Source organism: Gopherus flavomarginatus, chromosome 18, assembly GCF_025201925.1.
Source record: "Gopherus flavomarginatus isolate rGopFla2 chromosome 18, rGopFla2.mat.asm, whole genome shotgun sequence".
Taxonomy (NCBI): domain Eukaryota; kingdom Metazoa; phylum Chordata; order Testudines; family Testudinidae; genus Gopherus; species Gopherus flavomarginatus.
The window spans coordinates 23,929,880-23,944,095 of record NC_066634.1 but is presented as its reverse complement, the minus strand read 5'-3'; the positions used below and the strand labels follow the sequence as shown (position 1 = coordinate 23,944,095).

At 56.1% G+C, this 14,216-nt stretch overlaps 1 protein-coding gene across 2 annotated transcripts; it reads right to left on the bottom strand.

Moving 5' to 3' along the window:
• Positions 1-5,629: 5,629 nt before the first annotated feature.
• LOC127037118 (homeobox protein otx5) lies at positions 5,630-13,950 on the bottom strand. Of its 2 annotated transcripts, XM_050928616.1 has the most exons (4): positions 13,840-13,950; positions 12,132-12,141; positions 8,490-8,641; positions 5,630-6,258 (listed from the first exon to the last, which is right to left on the bottom strand). In XM_050928616.1, exons 1-4 carry the CDS (start codon positions 13,948-13,950, stop codon positions 5,635-5,637), a joined length of 897 nt encoding a protein of 298 aa, XP_050784573.1. In that variant the 3' UTR covers positions 5,630-5,634. The 2 variants fall into 2 exon arrangements, with proteins under 2 accessions (XP_050784573.1, XP_050784572.1); XM_050928615.1 differs by lacking the exon at positions 12,132-12,141 and having other exon boundaries at positions 13,854-13,950.
• Between the last annotated feature and the right edge of the window lie 266 nt (positions 13,951-14,216).

Genomic DNA, 14,216 nt, shown 5'->3' with positions numbered 1-14,216 from the left:
TCGGGAAAAGAGCCCTTGAGTCTTTAACCACCGTCTCCCTGTGGCCAGCGAGGGCCGGTCTCTCTTTAACTAAAGCCGGTTCCCCAGGGTGCCCCGCGCCCAGGCACCGGTGGCAGCTGTCAGCCGGCATCGCAGAACCAATTTGTCATCTCTCCTGGGCTCCCTAATCCGCTAATTCAGTTACCCAGCTGCGCAGGGGGCAGCAGCCCTAAGCCGATTGGGACATTTGCTAAATTAGATCAGTAAAAATAACAAATTGTGTGTGTGTGCGGCAGGCGGGCAGGGCGCTCGGCCTGGCCCTGGGGAGATGGCAGAGGGGGGCCAAGGCGGGAAAGGTGACGAGATCCCGGCAGGAAGCGTCTGGGGCAGCCTGAGCAGAGTCTCCAGGAGTGATGCAGGATCCGGCGGGGGGGGGCTCACCCACTGCAATGTGGGTCCCCCAAGTGTACAGTGGTAGACTGGGGGGTCAGAACTCTGCTGGACCCCTGCTGTCTGCCCACACTGCGGGGGAGAACCCAGGAGTCCTGGCTCCCAGCCCCTGGCTCTAACCACTAGACCCCACTGCCTTCTCGGAGCTGGGAGAGAACCCAGGAGTCCTGGCCCCCAGCCCCCCTGCTCTAACTGCCAGCCCCTACTCCTCCCCCAGAGCCAGGGAGAGAACCCAGGAGTCCTGGCCCCCACTCCCCACTGGCTGGCTGGCCAGGCTGTCTGTCAGGGTTCAGGCCTGTAATGGGGCTGATTGGGGTGGGACAGGAGCCAGAGTTTGGGGCTGGGGGGCTGGGAGGTCCGTCCTGTCCCACCTGCTCGCGCCCCTGGGCTGTGGGGGATGGAGGCAGGCCCAGCAGTGTGGCAGGGGGGTGGGAGCAGGGGCTAGTTGGTGAGAGGGGCAGGGGCGGCTGCTCTCCAGGGCCGGGACGTGAGGCAGGGCTGGAGGGGCCGTGCCAGGCAGCACAGCCTAGCGGTTAAGGCTCCATCTGGGAGTCACCTTCTCTCCAGGCCTCTGTGAAACAGGGCCAATTGTCCTTCCCTTCCTCCATCTGGGGGCTCGACAGCGCACGAAGCATCTCCCCCGCTGCGCTCACCATGGTGGGGGGCCTGAGCATGGAAGGGCGGAAGGGGAAACTGAGGCACCAAGAGGGGGAAGTTACTGACCTAAGTCCCCTCAGCTCTGGGTAGGGGGGGCTGGAAGCCAGGACACCTTGGTCTTATTCCTGGCTCTGAGAAGGGACTGGGATCTAGTGGTTAGAGCAGGGGGGCTGGGAGCCAGGACTCCTGGGTTCTCCTCCCCCATGGGAGGGGAGTGGGGTCTAGTGGTTAGAGCAGAGAGACTCCTGGGTTTTGTGGGAGGATGCAGACAACAATGGAAGGACACCCCTTCGCCCCCAGTCCTGTGCTATCTGGGGCCGATCCAGCTTGTGCCCTGCCCTGGGATAGGAGAACCCAGCCGGGAGGGCGTGTCTGGGACACGGGGCTCAGAGTTATGGCCTGACAAGGGAGAGGCCACCAGAGCAACGAGAAGGAGGGAAAAGCGCATGACAGAAGCTGGGGAATTTTCTCAGGAACATCAGTCCCCCAAATTCCAGTGGGATTCAGGCACCTTTGGGTCCCTTGGAAACCCCTGTCTGAGCTCAGGGCCCGACCCTACTCCCATGAGAGTCTGGTCAGTGGTTCGGGATCAGCTCCCATTTCCTATATCCACATGCCCACAGCCACAGGGTCTGCCTCAGTTTCCCCCAGTGCATTGAAGGCAATGGGGGAGGGGACAGGGGTCAAGCTCCTGGAGGGGCGATGGGGAGGGGGGAGGGTGACACTGAGGATCTGAGGGTGACATTGTGGGCCCATTGAGAATGGGGGGGGCGCCCCGAGCAGAGGCTGGTGATTTCGTGACACAAGTGACTCCAGGTTCACTCACAGCTGGGCCCTGGGGGCCGGTTAGCCGGGATTACCTCATGAACCGACGCGGCTGCCTGTCGCGGAGACCTCTGGTGCCTGCCCCCCCAAATCGGCAGGAACGGGGGACTCCAGACAGAGCTGAGACGGGCGTTGGTGCACAGCGGAGAGCGGGCGGATACCCCTCGTCCTCACCAGCCTCCCCCTCTGCCCCCTTGCCTCAGGGCATCCCACCGGCCCCACCGCCCCCCTGGAGCAGCCAGGAGACGTTCGCCGGCTAATTCAACTGAAAACCCTCAGCCCTGACCAGTAGCCACCATGGCTAGCCCAGCCCTGGGCTTCCCCTTCCCCCACCAGTGCCCCTCACTCCCGACCTGTAGCCCCTGCTCCTCCAGCCCTGGGCTCCCACCAGCCCTGCTGGTGCCCCTCACTCCTGACCCACAGCCCCTGCTAGCCCAGCCCTGCCCCCCGCCCAGCTCTGCTGGTGCCCCTCACTCCTGACCCGCAGCCCCTGCTAGCCCAGCCCTGGCCCCCCCCAGCTCTGCCGGTGCCCCTCACTCCCGACCCGCAGCCCCTGCTAGCCTAGACCTGGGCTCCCCCCAGCCCTGCTGGTGCCCGTCACTCCTGACCCGCAGCCCCTGCTAGCCCAGCCCTGGCCCCCACAGCCCTGCCAGTGCCCCTCACTCCTGACCCGCAGCCCCTGCTAGCCCAGCCCTGGCAGTGCCTCTCAATCCTGCCCTACGCCATTAGCTTCTATCAGAGTCCTCACCTGAGGGAAGTGACCCAGGTGTATGAGCATTTTGCAGGATCAGGGCTTAAATTAGCAACTACAAGAACCAATAAAGCCAGCCCAGGACTCAGACTCCTTTGCACGCTTTTTATTTTTTTTTTATTTTTTCAAATCTTTTTAAACCACCAAAACCTGGGGGCTGGTGCAGGAAATGCCTCTCGCTAAAACAATAAATATCAAGTCATCAAAAATAGTTTGCATTGAAATTCTGTTTCTCCTACAGACACTGGAGTTTGACACCTAACAAAACTAGTCTAAACCCCCCTCTACATCAACTTACAAAACAGACGTCTTGGCTTTAAGTCAGTACTTTAGTGCACACAAAACACAATCAAGTTCTTTACAGATATTTATTGTCTCTGATTGTCGTTTTTTAAATTTTTTTTGCCCCCGTTTCTTTAAAAATAACACCCGACTGGAGCAAGCCTATGGCTAGGAAACAGCAAAAAATTAAACATTTCCACCGACAGAGGCGTGAAAATACAACCGGCCCGTCGGAGGCCGTGGAGACGTGAGCTCCTAACGCCGAGGGATGTGGCCACGTAGCAGCTCCGTCGTTGGGTGCTTCTCTGCAAAGGGAAGAGCAGCAGGACTGAAACCCACTGAGGTGTCCAGCCGAGAACTGAAGGAAAACGGCCTTTGTCGGTGACGGTAGAAACGGAACAAAGAACCACAGAACCGCCCTAAACGAACCTCCCAGCGTCTCGGGTTTTATTTACACACAAACATTTGAAACGCGGCCGGTCAGCGCCCCAGACCTCTCGTCAGCTTCCCCGCTGCAAAGTGCTACCACAGCCGCGTTTTGCACGGGGGGACGTGATTGCACGAGGCCACCGGAGACGTTCGGGCCCCACAAGGAGCTGGGAGGTGGCTGGTTTAAATGCAAGCCCCCGGCAAGGAGACGTGCATGGCGAGGTCCCCAGAGCAGACGGCCACTCCAGGTCAGACCTCTGGGAGCCGGGCCCAGGCGGATCTCAGTGGGTCTCCCTCAGGCAGAGACGGACCTGAATCCGAATCCGCTACATCTCTGGGGAGCGTCTCTGCAGCCAGCTCCGGGGAAAGGCAGCTGTCCAAGTGTCTGATTAGAAAAGGAAGAGCTGGGTTCTCCATTGTCTTGCACCCAGCAGTGCAGAACACAAGTGGACAGATCCGGTTTCACACTTCTTCTGCACTAGTGTAAATGCACGTGCAAGGCAACGGGGAAACCGGGCTGCAAAGCGTCCCCAATTCTCCCCCTCCCCCAACGAGGGGGGAGGGGAAGCGCCATGTGAATGCAAAGGGTCAGGTCCGCGCTGCTGGGCTCCGACCCCTGCCCCACAACGTGGCTGGAAATTAGGCTGATTCGGGTAAAGCGTCTGAGCGTTTGAGAGCAGGGATCCGGGCCGAGCTCCCCCACCTCCTGGCTAGTCCCCATCTCAGCTCTCCCCCTGCACAAGCCAGGGCGGATCCGATCCTGTTCCCCTCTTGGGGAGTTCTACCACCAGGGTCCGAGAGCAGCAGGGTCCGAACCCAGCTCGACAGCACCGGGGCATGTGCCAGGGGCTTCCAGGATCGGGGCCTCCGGGTGGGAAGTTGTGCTTTGCCCCAGACCCTCCAAGGTATTTCGGAGCCTAACTCCCATGGGAGAGAGAATTTCCAGCCCTGCAAAGAGCCCGAAGGCCTGGTCGCTTGCGACGGGCTGCAGCGAGGCCAGAGCATTCAAAATCAACGTGTTCCAGTGGATTGGGGGAGGTCGACTTTCAAGTTAACCCCCACCCAAAAAAGGGGTTTTGCACCCAAAATATCCAGGGGGGAGGGGAAATGGAGACTAGAATAAAAAGGCCCCCCTCCCTGCAAACAGCCAGGCAGGCCTCGATCCTGGCTTGTGACGCCGGCCTCCCAGCATAGATCTCTCCCCGTCAACTCGCCGAGTGCGACCTGGTCCCCTGCCCCACTTGCCACCTCTGGGGCAGAGCTCAGCGGCCGGCGTCCCAGCCGGGCAGCACGGGGAAAGCAGGGCAGAGGCCCTCTCTGGCAGGACATGGCCGGCGAGGTCGCCAGCCAGAGGCGGGATCTCAGTTTCGGAAGACTGGACTGTGGGCAGCTGAACCTGCAGCCGATTGAAAGCCAATGCTGCCTAAGTCTTGCTGGGCTGTGACCTCGGCACATGCCCTTCGCCCTGGCTCTCAGCCTTGCCAAGCACAGAGCTGTCCAGCCCCAGATCCCCGGCCCCTGCAAAGGGAGGGCAGGACAGAAGGGGAAACCGAGGCATGGGGTGGCACATCTGACACCCAATTATTGGCAGGGCTGGAAATAAAGCCGAGGAGAACTGACTCCCCGGGCCCACTTCTCTAAACCTCGCTCTCCTCCCAGCACCGGAAATAGAACCCAGGAGTCCTGGCAGCGCATGGCTTGACCGAACCGCTCCACCCCAGGAGCTATTTCATTCTGCACTCAGACCCCGCCCCCCATTTGAAGGATCAGGCCAGGGCTGGAGAGAAACCGTGAAAGACAGAACCTGGGGCCCCCCTCCCCCACATGTGCAAGGGGCAGGGGGGCTACTTCCCACCTCCACAGCTCGCCCCGAGGAAATCAGCAGGCCGGGATCCCGGCTGAGACTCCTCGACAGATTTCGTGTCTGGGGCTCAGGCGGGAAGAAAACCCCATGGCACTGCCCGGCGCGAGGGGCCCCTGTGGCCATGCGGGGTGAGGTTCTCAGCCACTGAACGACCAACCAGGGGAAGTTTCCGGCTGCTCACCAAGGAAGGGCAAATCCCTGCCATGATCCCGGGAAAGGGAGAATCCCCCCTCACTCAGATCCCCGACGCCGGGTGCAATCTCAGTCCAGCGATGGACACAGGTCGGAGCCAAGGTGCTTCGAGGAGGATGGCAGCGGGGAGGGGAGGGACGGGACTTCGGAGGGTGGGGGGAAAAAACAACGGATGGGGGCATCTCCCTGGCTGCCTCCCGTCACTTCACAACACCTGGAACTTCCAGGAGCTCTGATCTTTGTAATCCAAGCAGTCCGTGGCGTTGAAGTTGAGTTTCCAAGAGGCCGTCTGATCCTTGTAGTCTAAGCAATCCACCGTGCCGAAGCTCAGGCCGGCCGTGCCGAAGCCCTGGCTGGACAGGGAGGCCGGGGACTGGCTGAGGTGGCTGCCCATGGCCGGGGCGGCGATGGGGCTCAGGGCGGCGCCAGGGGCAGAGAGCTGCGGGTGCATGGGCGAGAGGTAGGAGCCGCAGTCCAGGCCGGTGAAGTAGGAGGACGAGCCGGCGTAGCTCTGGGGGTAGCCGGCGGCCTGGGTGTAGGTCATGGGGTAGGCGGCGGAGCGCTGCATGCAGGGGGTGGCCGAGGAGGCCAGGGGGTCGGGGATGGGGGAGATGGAGGCCGGGCTCCAGATGGAGACGGTGGCGCTGGCCGTGGAGCTGGGGGTACCCGATGTGCCGGCGGGCGGGGGGCTGTACTGCCCATTGGTGCTGGTTTCCGAGCTGGTCTCCCGGGCCGGCGAGCTCTTTTTCTTGGCCGGGCGCGCCTTGGCCTGGCCGCTGCTCTGCTGCTGCTGCTGGCGGCACTTGGCCCGTCGGTTCTTGAACCAAACCTGCCGGGAGAGGCGGGAGGTGAGTCACGGAGCTGGAGGGGTCCCTTTGCCCCAGCCATGGCCTGGCTGTAACAGCCACCACTGTCCACCTCCACCCCCTCCACAATTCCCCTCACCACCACCCTCCTCCTGCCCGCCCTGAGAGCTAGGGCGGAACAGAGCCAGCTGCTACTGGCATTATCCCCAGAGCAGAGAGGGAAACTGAGGCTGCAGGGCGAGGCTCTAGAACCCCCCCATAATATCGGGACCCTGACAGCATCCAGTGCTGGGGATTTCCTGGCAGGAGCAGGGTAGAACTCAGAGGCTCCTCATCCAAAAGTCACCCACACCCACACCCCACACACCCCTCCCGGCCCACAATCTTCGCCGAACCTTAGCAGTATAGGGCCTAGGATACAGAGTCGCACATTGCTGAGTCCGTCCAGCAGATGGCAGTGGTGCACACACACCCACACCCACACACGCACATGTACACACACACACACGCGCTGGCTCACTGCCTTACACCCAGCCTCAAATTTATCCTCCCCCCGACCTGGTGATGTTTCTCTCCAGTTCTTGGGCAACCTCCGTTCCCAGGACTCGTCCCTTCCCAGCATGACTCACAGCCATTAAGGCTGGAGCCAACCCATTCTGGGTCCCTCCATCTGCTGCCTGCCCGGTCTAGTCCCAGACAGCTCAGCGGCCGGACGCCAGGGAGACAATTCCACCCGGCCCCACCATGGGCATCAGCAGGAGGCGGCTATTTTCTGTATCCCTCCGAAAATGGCTGCAGAGGTGCAACCCCAGGATCCAGGTCTTTATTTCCAGCATTAGCAGGCACAGGGCAGATGTCAAAGATTAACTTCTCCTGCTCACTGGGAAATTGATCCAAGTCTAAGAGACGGGAAAGCGACTTCTAAATCCTGCCAGGGCTGTAAACTCTGCATTCTGGGCTTAGCCCTGTGCTGTCATGTCAGGGGGTGAACTCGCCCCATAAACATCTCCTGAGGAACCCGGACCGTTTCCTGTAGGACGCAGACGGAGGGTGGCCAATTATCGGGAGATCTCACATGGCAAATTTTAAAACAGTCCAAATTTTACTGATTTCTAATTTAAAAAAAAATGGCATGATTTCTAAGCCAAATCTTGGGATCTGTTAACACTCAGGGTTGGTGAGGCAGTGGGGCATTCTGGGCAGCTATTGAGTCGGCTCCGAGCTCCGGGCAGCCAGGCTCTGTCTACATGGGAAAGCTAAACTGATTTAGCTTAAACAGGTTTATTTAACCCAACGCCAGATGCCGGGGCAAACGCTCCGGTTTCGGTTGAAAAGCGGCTCGTCGGGGTGTAAACGTTGGGCTGAAGCAAAAGCTGACCTCCACACATGGATTTTGTCCCCGTAGAACCGAGTCAGCCAGGGGGGATACTTTTCCGGGACAGCCATACTGGTCCGACCCCTCATGCAGAGGCAGTTTTACTGGAATGAAAGCGTCTTAAACTGGGGGTGACTCACTTTGTAGTTTCTGTCAGTCAACCATATTGCCCCCGCCCGTGGGCTGTTGGCAGGGAGTGGGCTGGGGGCACAGCAGGGGGCGCTCTCCCAGGCAGTCAGTGCTGACCGCAACGCCATAGGGCAGCACTCGGGGGCGCTGTGCAGCAGGGACTGGGGTGGGGGGCCTCAGTAGGGGGCGCTCTCCCCTCCCAGGCAGGGCTGGCCCCGAGGCCATGGTCCAGCAGAGACAAACACCACAGACCTGCCCTCCCGTGGCCAGCTTGCGAAGAGTCCAGGTGTTTACTCACGCGCCCAGCTGGGAGAACCACATTCATCCTCCCAAATCCCCAACAGCTTCCCCGGACTTCGGCTCCTATCCAGCCCTGCAAGGTTCATAGCACAGCCCCCGGCTCCTCTTTCTTGATATCACATGCATTGGGTTATATTTGTGGGGCCGCACAGGGGATGTAAAATCTTGTTCCATTGTGACCTAGGATTTCCCCAGCGGCTGCTGGGAGCTGCACACAGAACTCAACCTGCTTCCAAACCCCAGCACACTGCTAAAGGAGGATTCCCATCGGCTGTCAGCAGTATAGGGCTTATGACACCCAGGTGAGCAGTTCTGATTCCACCCAGCAGAAGGCAGCAGTCAGCCATGTGTACTCACACACTTCCCAGAAGGGGGCAGTAGTATATACACACACACATGCACACACACACCCCCGTCCGGCCAGGAGTCAGTCTGGGCTCCCATCCTCACCTGCACCCGGGACTCCGGCAGGTTGATCTTGAGCGCTACCTCCTCTCGCATGAAGATGTCTGGGTAGCGGGTCTTAGCGAAAAGTGCCTCCAGAATGTCCAGCTGGGCCCGTGTGAAAGTCGTCCGCTCGCGCCGCTGCTTCCGTGGGGTGGCTGGGGGGGGAGGGGAGATGGTTACACCCGCTGTCCTCAGGGTGGGACGGACAAGCTGAGGGGGTTGTCCCCGGAGTGGGGAGCTGGAGGAGCAGCAAGAAGGGCTCCCCCCAGGCATCTGCCTCGCCCTGCCCTTCCGCGACCCCCCGGACCCTGCAGGGCACGGTGAAGGGGGCAGGCAGCTTGTGCCACTGCATTACCATCATACATCTAATAAATAACGTACAGCGCCTTGCACTAGGGGGTCCTGGGCCACAACTGAGGCACTACCGTAATACACCTAATAAATTACATACAGCGCCTAGCACCAGGAGGCCTAGCCCGTGACTGAGGTGCTACCGTAATACACCTAATAAATAATTAACAGCACCTAGCACCAGGGGGGCCTGCTCTGCGACTGGGGTGCTACCGTAATACACCTAATAAATAATGTACAGCGCCTAGTGCTGGGGGGGTCTGGCCCACTACCGTAATACACCTAATGAATAATGTACAGTGCCTAGCGCCAGGGGGGCCTGGCCCACAACTTGGCGCTGAGGCGCTACCGTAATACACCTACCAAATAATCGTAATCACTCAGCCCTGGGATTTCTGGGCCACTCCACAGCTCAGAGTAATTTGTTACCAGCGAAAGAGACCTTGGCTAAGGCAAAGCCATTTGTAGCTCAGAAGGCAGGAGAGTCTAGTGGTTAGACCATCAGGCTCAGGATCAGTGACCTTGGTGGAACTGGGCCGCCGTCGCTCTATGTCTCAGTTTCCCACCCGCCAGTGGAGATGAGGGCTCCACCCATCACGTGGCAGGGGGAGGGTGGGCCATTATTTTGGCACGTTTGTTTCAGCATTAAGAGGGGTGGGTGGGTCTGTAAACTCCCCCCAAAAACCCGGTGTGTGATTTACGGAAGCTCTGCTAGGGCCTGGCCAGGCTGTGTTACAGCCTGTGAGGGGTTTGGATGCTCCGAGGAGGGTCAGAGCCGCCCGTGTCTGTCAGTGCAAAGGCTGCGGCAGCCTTTCCTGTGGCTCTGTCCTGCAGATCAGCCTTTCCTTTCCGGTGCAGTCGCTGGCCTGGCTGCATGCAGAGCAGGGCCAGAGGGTGCACAGAGGGGGCTGTGGAGGATGCCAGAGGGACCCTGGCTGCCCAGAGAGGTGATTTAATTTGGCCATTTGGGCTCAGCGCTGCTTTCGTTTGCACAAGTTGCCATGTGACCATTTGCATCAGGGCAAAGAGAGGGAAAAATGCCATCATGAGAGGGTCACTCTTGGGGCGAGTGGGTGTGAAAGGGGCAGTGCACTGGGCTGGGCGTGCAAGGGGCCGTGCACAGCACTGGGCTGGATGTGCAAGGGGCCATGCACGGCACTGGACTGGGAGCACAAGGGCTGGTGCACGGCACTGGGCTGGGCGTGCAAGGGGCCGTGCACGGCACTGGGCTGGGCGTGCAAGGGGCTGTGCATGGCACTGGGCTGGGCGTGCAAGGGGCCGTGCACGGCACTGGGCTGGATGTTTAGTGCAGCTACTCCTAATTCACACCCATTGCAATGGGGACTCAGAGCCCGCGGAGAGTGAGGCCATGGGGGTTTAATGACTAGTGACTTTAGACCCCTCCTTATTTTGAGTCTCCACCTGCCTTTCGGGGTGCAGCCAGGGGGAGGTGGTTAGCACTGTGTGAAAATCAGATCTTTCAGGAGCCTCAGATTTGGGCCATCTAATCCCAAGCCACTTTTGAAACTCACGACCGTGTGGCCACGCATCGCACGTGACGCACACCCAGACTGCTGGGGGTGCGTGTGCATTGGGACGCGGGGTCGAGATTAGAGGAACCCTGCACTAGGTCACACGTTTGCTCAGCATTTCTCCTGCATCCATGCTTAGAGCTGGGAGATCCTATAGCTGGGAACCCAGAAATCCTCCGCAATGTTGGGCCAAGCTTGGCTCTGAACTTTCTCGCCGGCGTCATCTCTGAGAAACACATTCAGCTTCTCAGTTTGCAGCTTGTGCTGCCATCTGCACCCGGGCACTGCTGAGTGGAACAGCCCAGGGAACCGGAATGAGAGCCGTTTGCACTCGCATCGCACAGAGCCGGCTCATCTCTCGCCAAAGTTTAATTAGCTTTAGGAAAACCAAATCAATATGCACAGACATGTCGCAATCATTGCAATTTATTTCTTGCGAGGTGGTAAATCTGCTGTGACAAGTGATATTAACGAGTATCACTCGTCATAGCAGACTTACTCAGCCCTACCAAGCCCGGGGGCAAATTAAGCCCTGTGGCTTCAAGAAAAGCCCCTGATGGCCGCATTTGAGAAACACTGTTACAGCTACAAAGCGTGGAATTGTCTGTCTCTAATGCGCACACTAGCTGCATCTGGTAGCTCAAACAGGGTTTGTCTTATGTAAGGGAAAGAGATCCTATTCTAACCCCAAAGGGGCTCAGAACCACCAACCCCAAACATTCAAAAATCATGGGGCAGGTTCCCCAAAAACCATGAGATTGACTTAAACACCGTGAGATTTTAGGGGGGGAAATAATAAACGTTGGGTTCTTTTTATTTGCCTTCTGCTTTTCCAGCCTTCATGATTGCCAGTGAAACTTTTAGGACTTTAATTAACATAGCAATAAAAAAATAAAATTCATAAGAGTATATTTAATTAACATAATTCTATTAATATTTCTAAAGCTTTTAGAGTTTACTGAATATACTTTTAATAAAATAATATTGAAATTAATAGCATTCTGATTAAATGGCTCAACTTTTTAGGGGTTTAATGAATATAGAATTAATAAAATAAATAATAAAATAATATTTGAATTAATATCATGCTGATTAAACGTCCCAAACATTTGGGGCTTTAGTATATTAATATTAAAATGAAATGCTATTGTAATGAATAACATTCTGATTCAACTTCTAAAGCTTTTAGGGCTTTCTTATGCTTTTGTATTTGTTGTGACAATTATGTACGTTAGGTGAGGGGAAGGGAATCTTTAAAAATGTGAGGACATTTTGAGCAACAAAAACCAGGAACAAAATGAATTTACATCTTACAAAAACAATCCAAGCGGCGTTTGCCAGAAGTACAAAGTGCATCGCAACCGTGCCTTGATGTTGAATCAAAAGCAAATAGGGAATAGAAGGGTTTCTTTTTAAAAAGGGGTCGAATTCTCTAAACTTTTCCTCTTCCAAAAATGTTTTCCAACAATTAATCCAATTGCTTTATAGAAGGGTCCAACTCTGCGAGGTTCAGTGAACACTCACTTCCACAGCCTAAATTCTGGCTTCAGTGAAGATCTACCCGTAAGCTCTGACTGCAGGACTGGGGCCCTGTTCGGATCAGTTGCGTATATCTGGATTTTACTCAAGTTTTGAACTGAGAATACCATACATCAGGGGTCCTCAACCTTGTTCTTTCTGAGGCCCCCTAACATGCTATAAAAACTCCAGGGCTCAGCTGTTTTTCTGCATATAAAAGCCAGAGCCAGCGTTAGGGTGTAGCAAGCAGGGCACTTGCCCAGGGCCCCACGCCACAGGGGGCACTTAGAAGCGAAGTTGTTCAATCTTTGGCTTCAGCCCTGGGTGATGGGGCTTGGGGCTCCAGGCTGCAATTCTGCACAGCTTTGGCTTTCTGCCCTGGGCCCTAGCGAGTCTAATGCCTGCCAGGCTTGGCGGACTCACTGAAACCTGCCCACAGCCCCCCAGGGGACCCCGGACCCCTGGTTGAGAACTACCCTGCACACCACTAGGGCCTCGTTGCTGGTTTTAGAAGACGGTAGATTTACTAAGATCCATTTACCGTTCAGATTGTGTTTTCTTCCAATCCCACAATTCACTCTAGAGATTCGTTTTTCTCTTGGCCCGTTCGGACACTGAACCGGGCATCAATTCTCTTTGATTTTCACATCTGGGGTCCCTACCTTTGCCTTCCACTCTCTACCGCTATTTAGATATTTTTGAGCATGTTGATGTTTTGTTTCCTCCGATAATGTGAAAATACCATGCGGCCCACAGCGCACGAGCCGACTGATCCGCACGACTTTAAGTTGTGTTGGGCAGCTGGCCAGAGAACAGCAAGGAGATTTGGGGACGTAAATCATTTCACATAAACAATGGCATTAAGCTCCTATCCTGAGGAAAGAATCCGTGGCCAGGAGACCTGCCGGGCTATCTGGCTTTTTAGCGGTTGATTTCTACTGATGATGCAGCTTCAAGTTTGTAAACAAGTGAACAGCTGAGTTTCCATTTCCACCTCAACTTGCGTACTGCTGACTTTTAAAACTTTAATAAAGCCCAAACGACAATAAACTGCTTGCAGGCCAGCGTTCTGTAAGAGGGCGACAGGAATGCAAGGACAGCAGAAAGCCACTGATCACAGATTCCCACAGGCAACCCTGGGCTCTCAGGGGACCTCTGTCAAAGTATCTCTGAATGATGTTCTACGAATCAAACCCCTGTCTCTTCTAGGTGACTGTTTCACTCTGACAACTGGTCACTCTCCAATAATCATAATGAAAAGGGAAAATAAATGGATCACAAAGAGTGGGTGAAATAAACCTAACTCATTTAAGTGAAATAAACCAATTATTATCCAGTGAGCCAAACATTCTCTAGAATAACTGGTGGATCTCAGTCGCTAGAGAATAACTGGGCTAGTTGACTCGGCCAGTCTCAAGGTACCTGGTTTATTTAGCTGTAGTTATAATAACCAGTTGACTTTGCTTTCTTTCTCTAGAATTATAACAGCAGCTGTTTGCTTTTTCCAGTGCCTGCAGAATAACTAGTCTCCTTCACTCACGCCAGATAAAGTTCCGGACAACGCTAACATCTCGCCGAGAATAATGAATTTCTTTGACATGTGATAATTGTAACTGGCCTATTTCACACACTCCATTGAACAGAAACTGGTGCCCTCAGCTCTGTGCGATAAGAACCGGGCCTTTTGCTGGCTAGGGAATAGTAGCTTATTTCCCTCTCTCTACAACAATTGGTTTCTTTCCTCCAACAACCACAACAGGGTGACCAGATGTCCCGATATTCGGGACTTGGTCTTATATAGGATTCTACTACTCACCACTGATTTTTCACACTTGCTCTCTGCTCACCCTAACCCACAACCCACTCCCCAGAAATTGACAGATCAGAAATTGACGGCAGGTCCTTCTGTGGCCTCCAGGACCCTAGTCTCTGAGTTCCCATGGGGGAATCGCGGAAAGGCACTTACTTGGGTATCCCACGGCGGAGTGGAGCAGATCCATGCCCGGTCCCGCTAGGGTTAACCCATTGACTGCGTAATGAGGCTGCTTCATATAGGACATCATGCTCAGGAACTGGCGATCCTGAAGGGCTCCTTCTCCTGGGACTGGGACGCTAGGTTATTCCAATCCGCTCAGCTACCCAGGCTCGCTGCAGAGTGGGGAGAGGAAAAGACACACCAGGAAATTGTGGGCACCCTCCTCTAAAAGCGGCCAGGGGGAGCTCAGGGAACGGCTCATCCAATGGTGAGAAGGCAGCACAGGGACTTCACACCTTCAAGGACCAGGGTTGAAGGAGACTTTGGTTAACCCTTTAATCCACACTTCCCTTC

Coding starts and splice junctions, on each gene's coding strand:
- LOC127037118 (XM_050928616.1), bottom strand. CDS start 13,950: ATGATGTCCTATATGAAGCAGCCTCATTACGCAGTCAATGGGTTAACC. Junction 6,259..8,489: donor TGCCGGAGTCCCGGGTGCAG/GTGAGGATGGGA, acceptor CTCTCCCGGCAG/GTTTGGTTCAAGAACCGACG.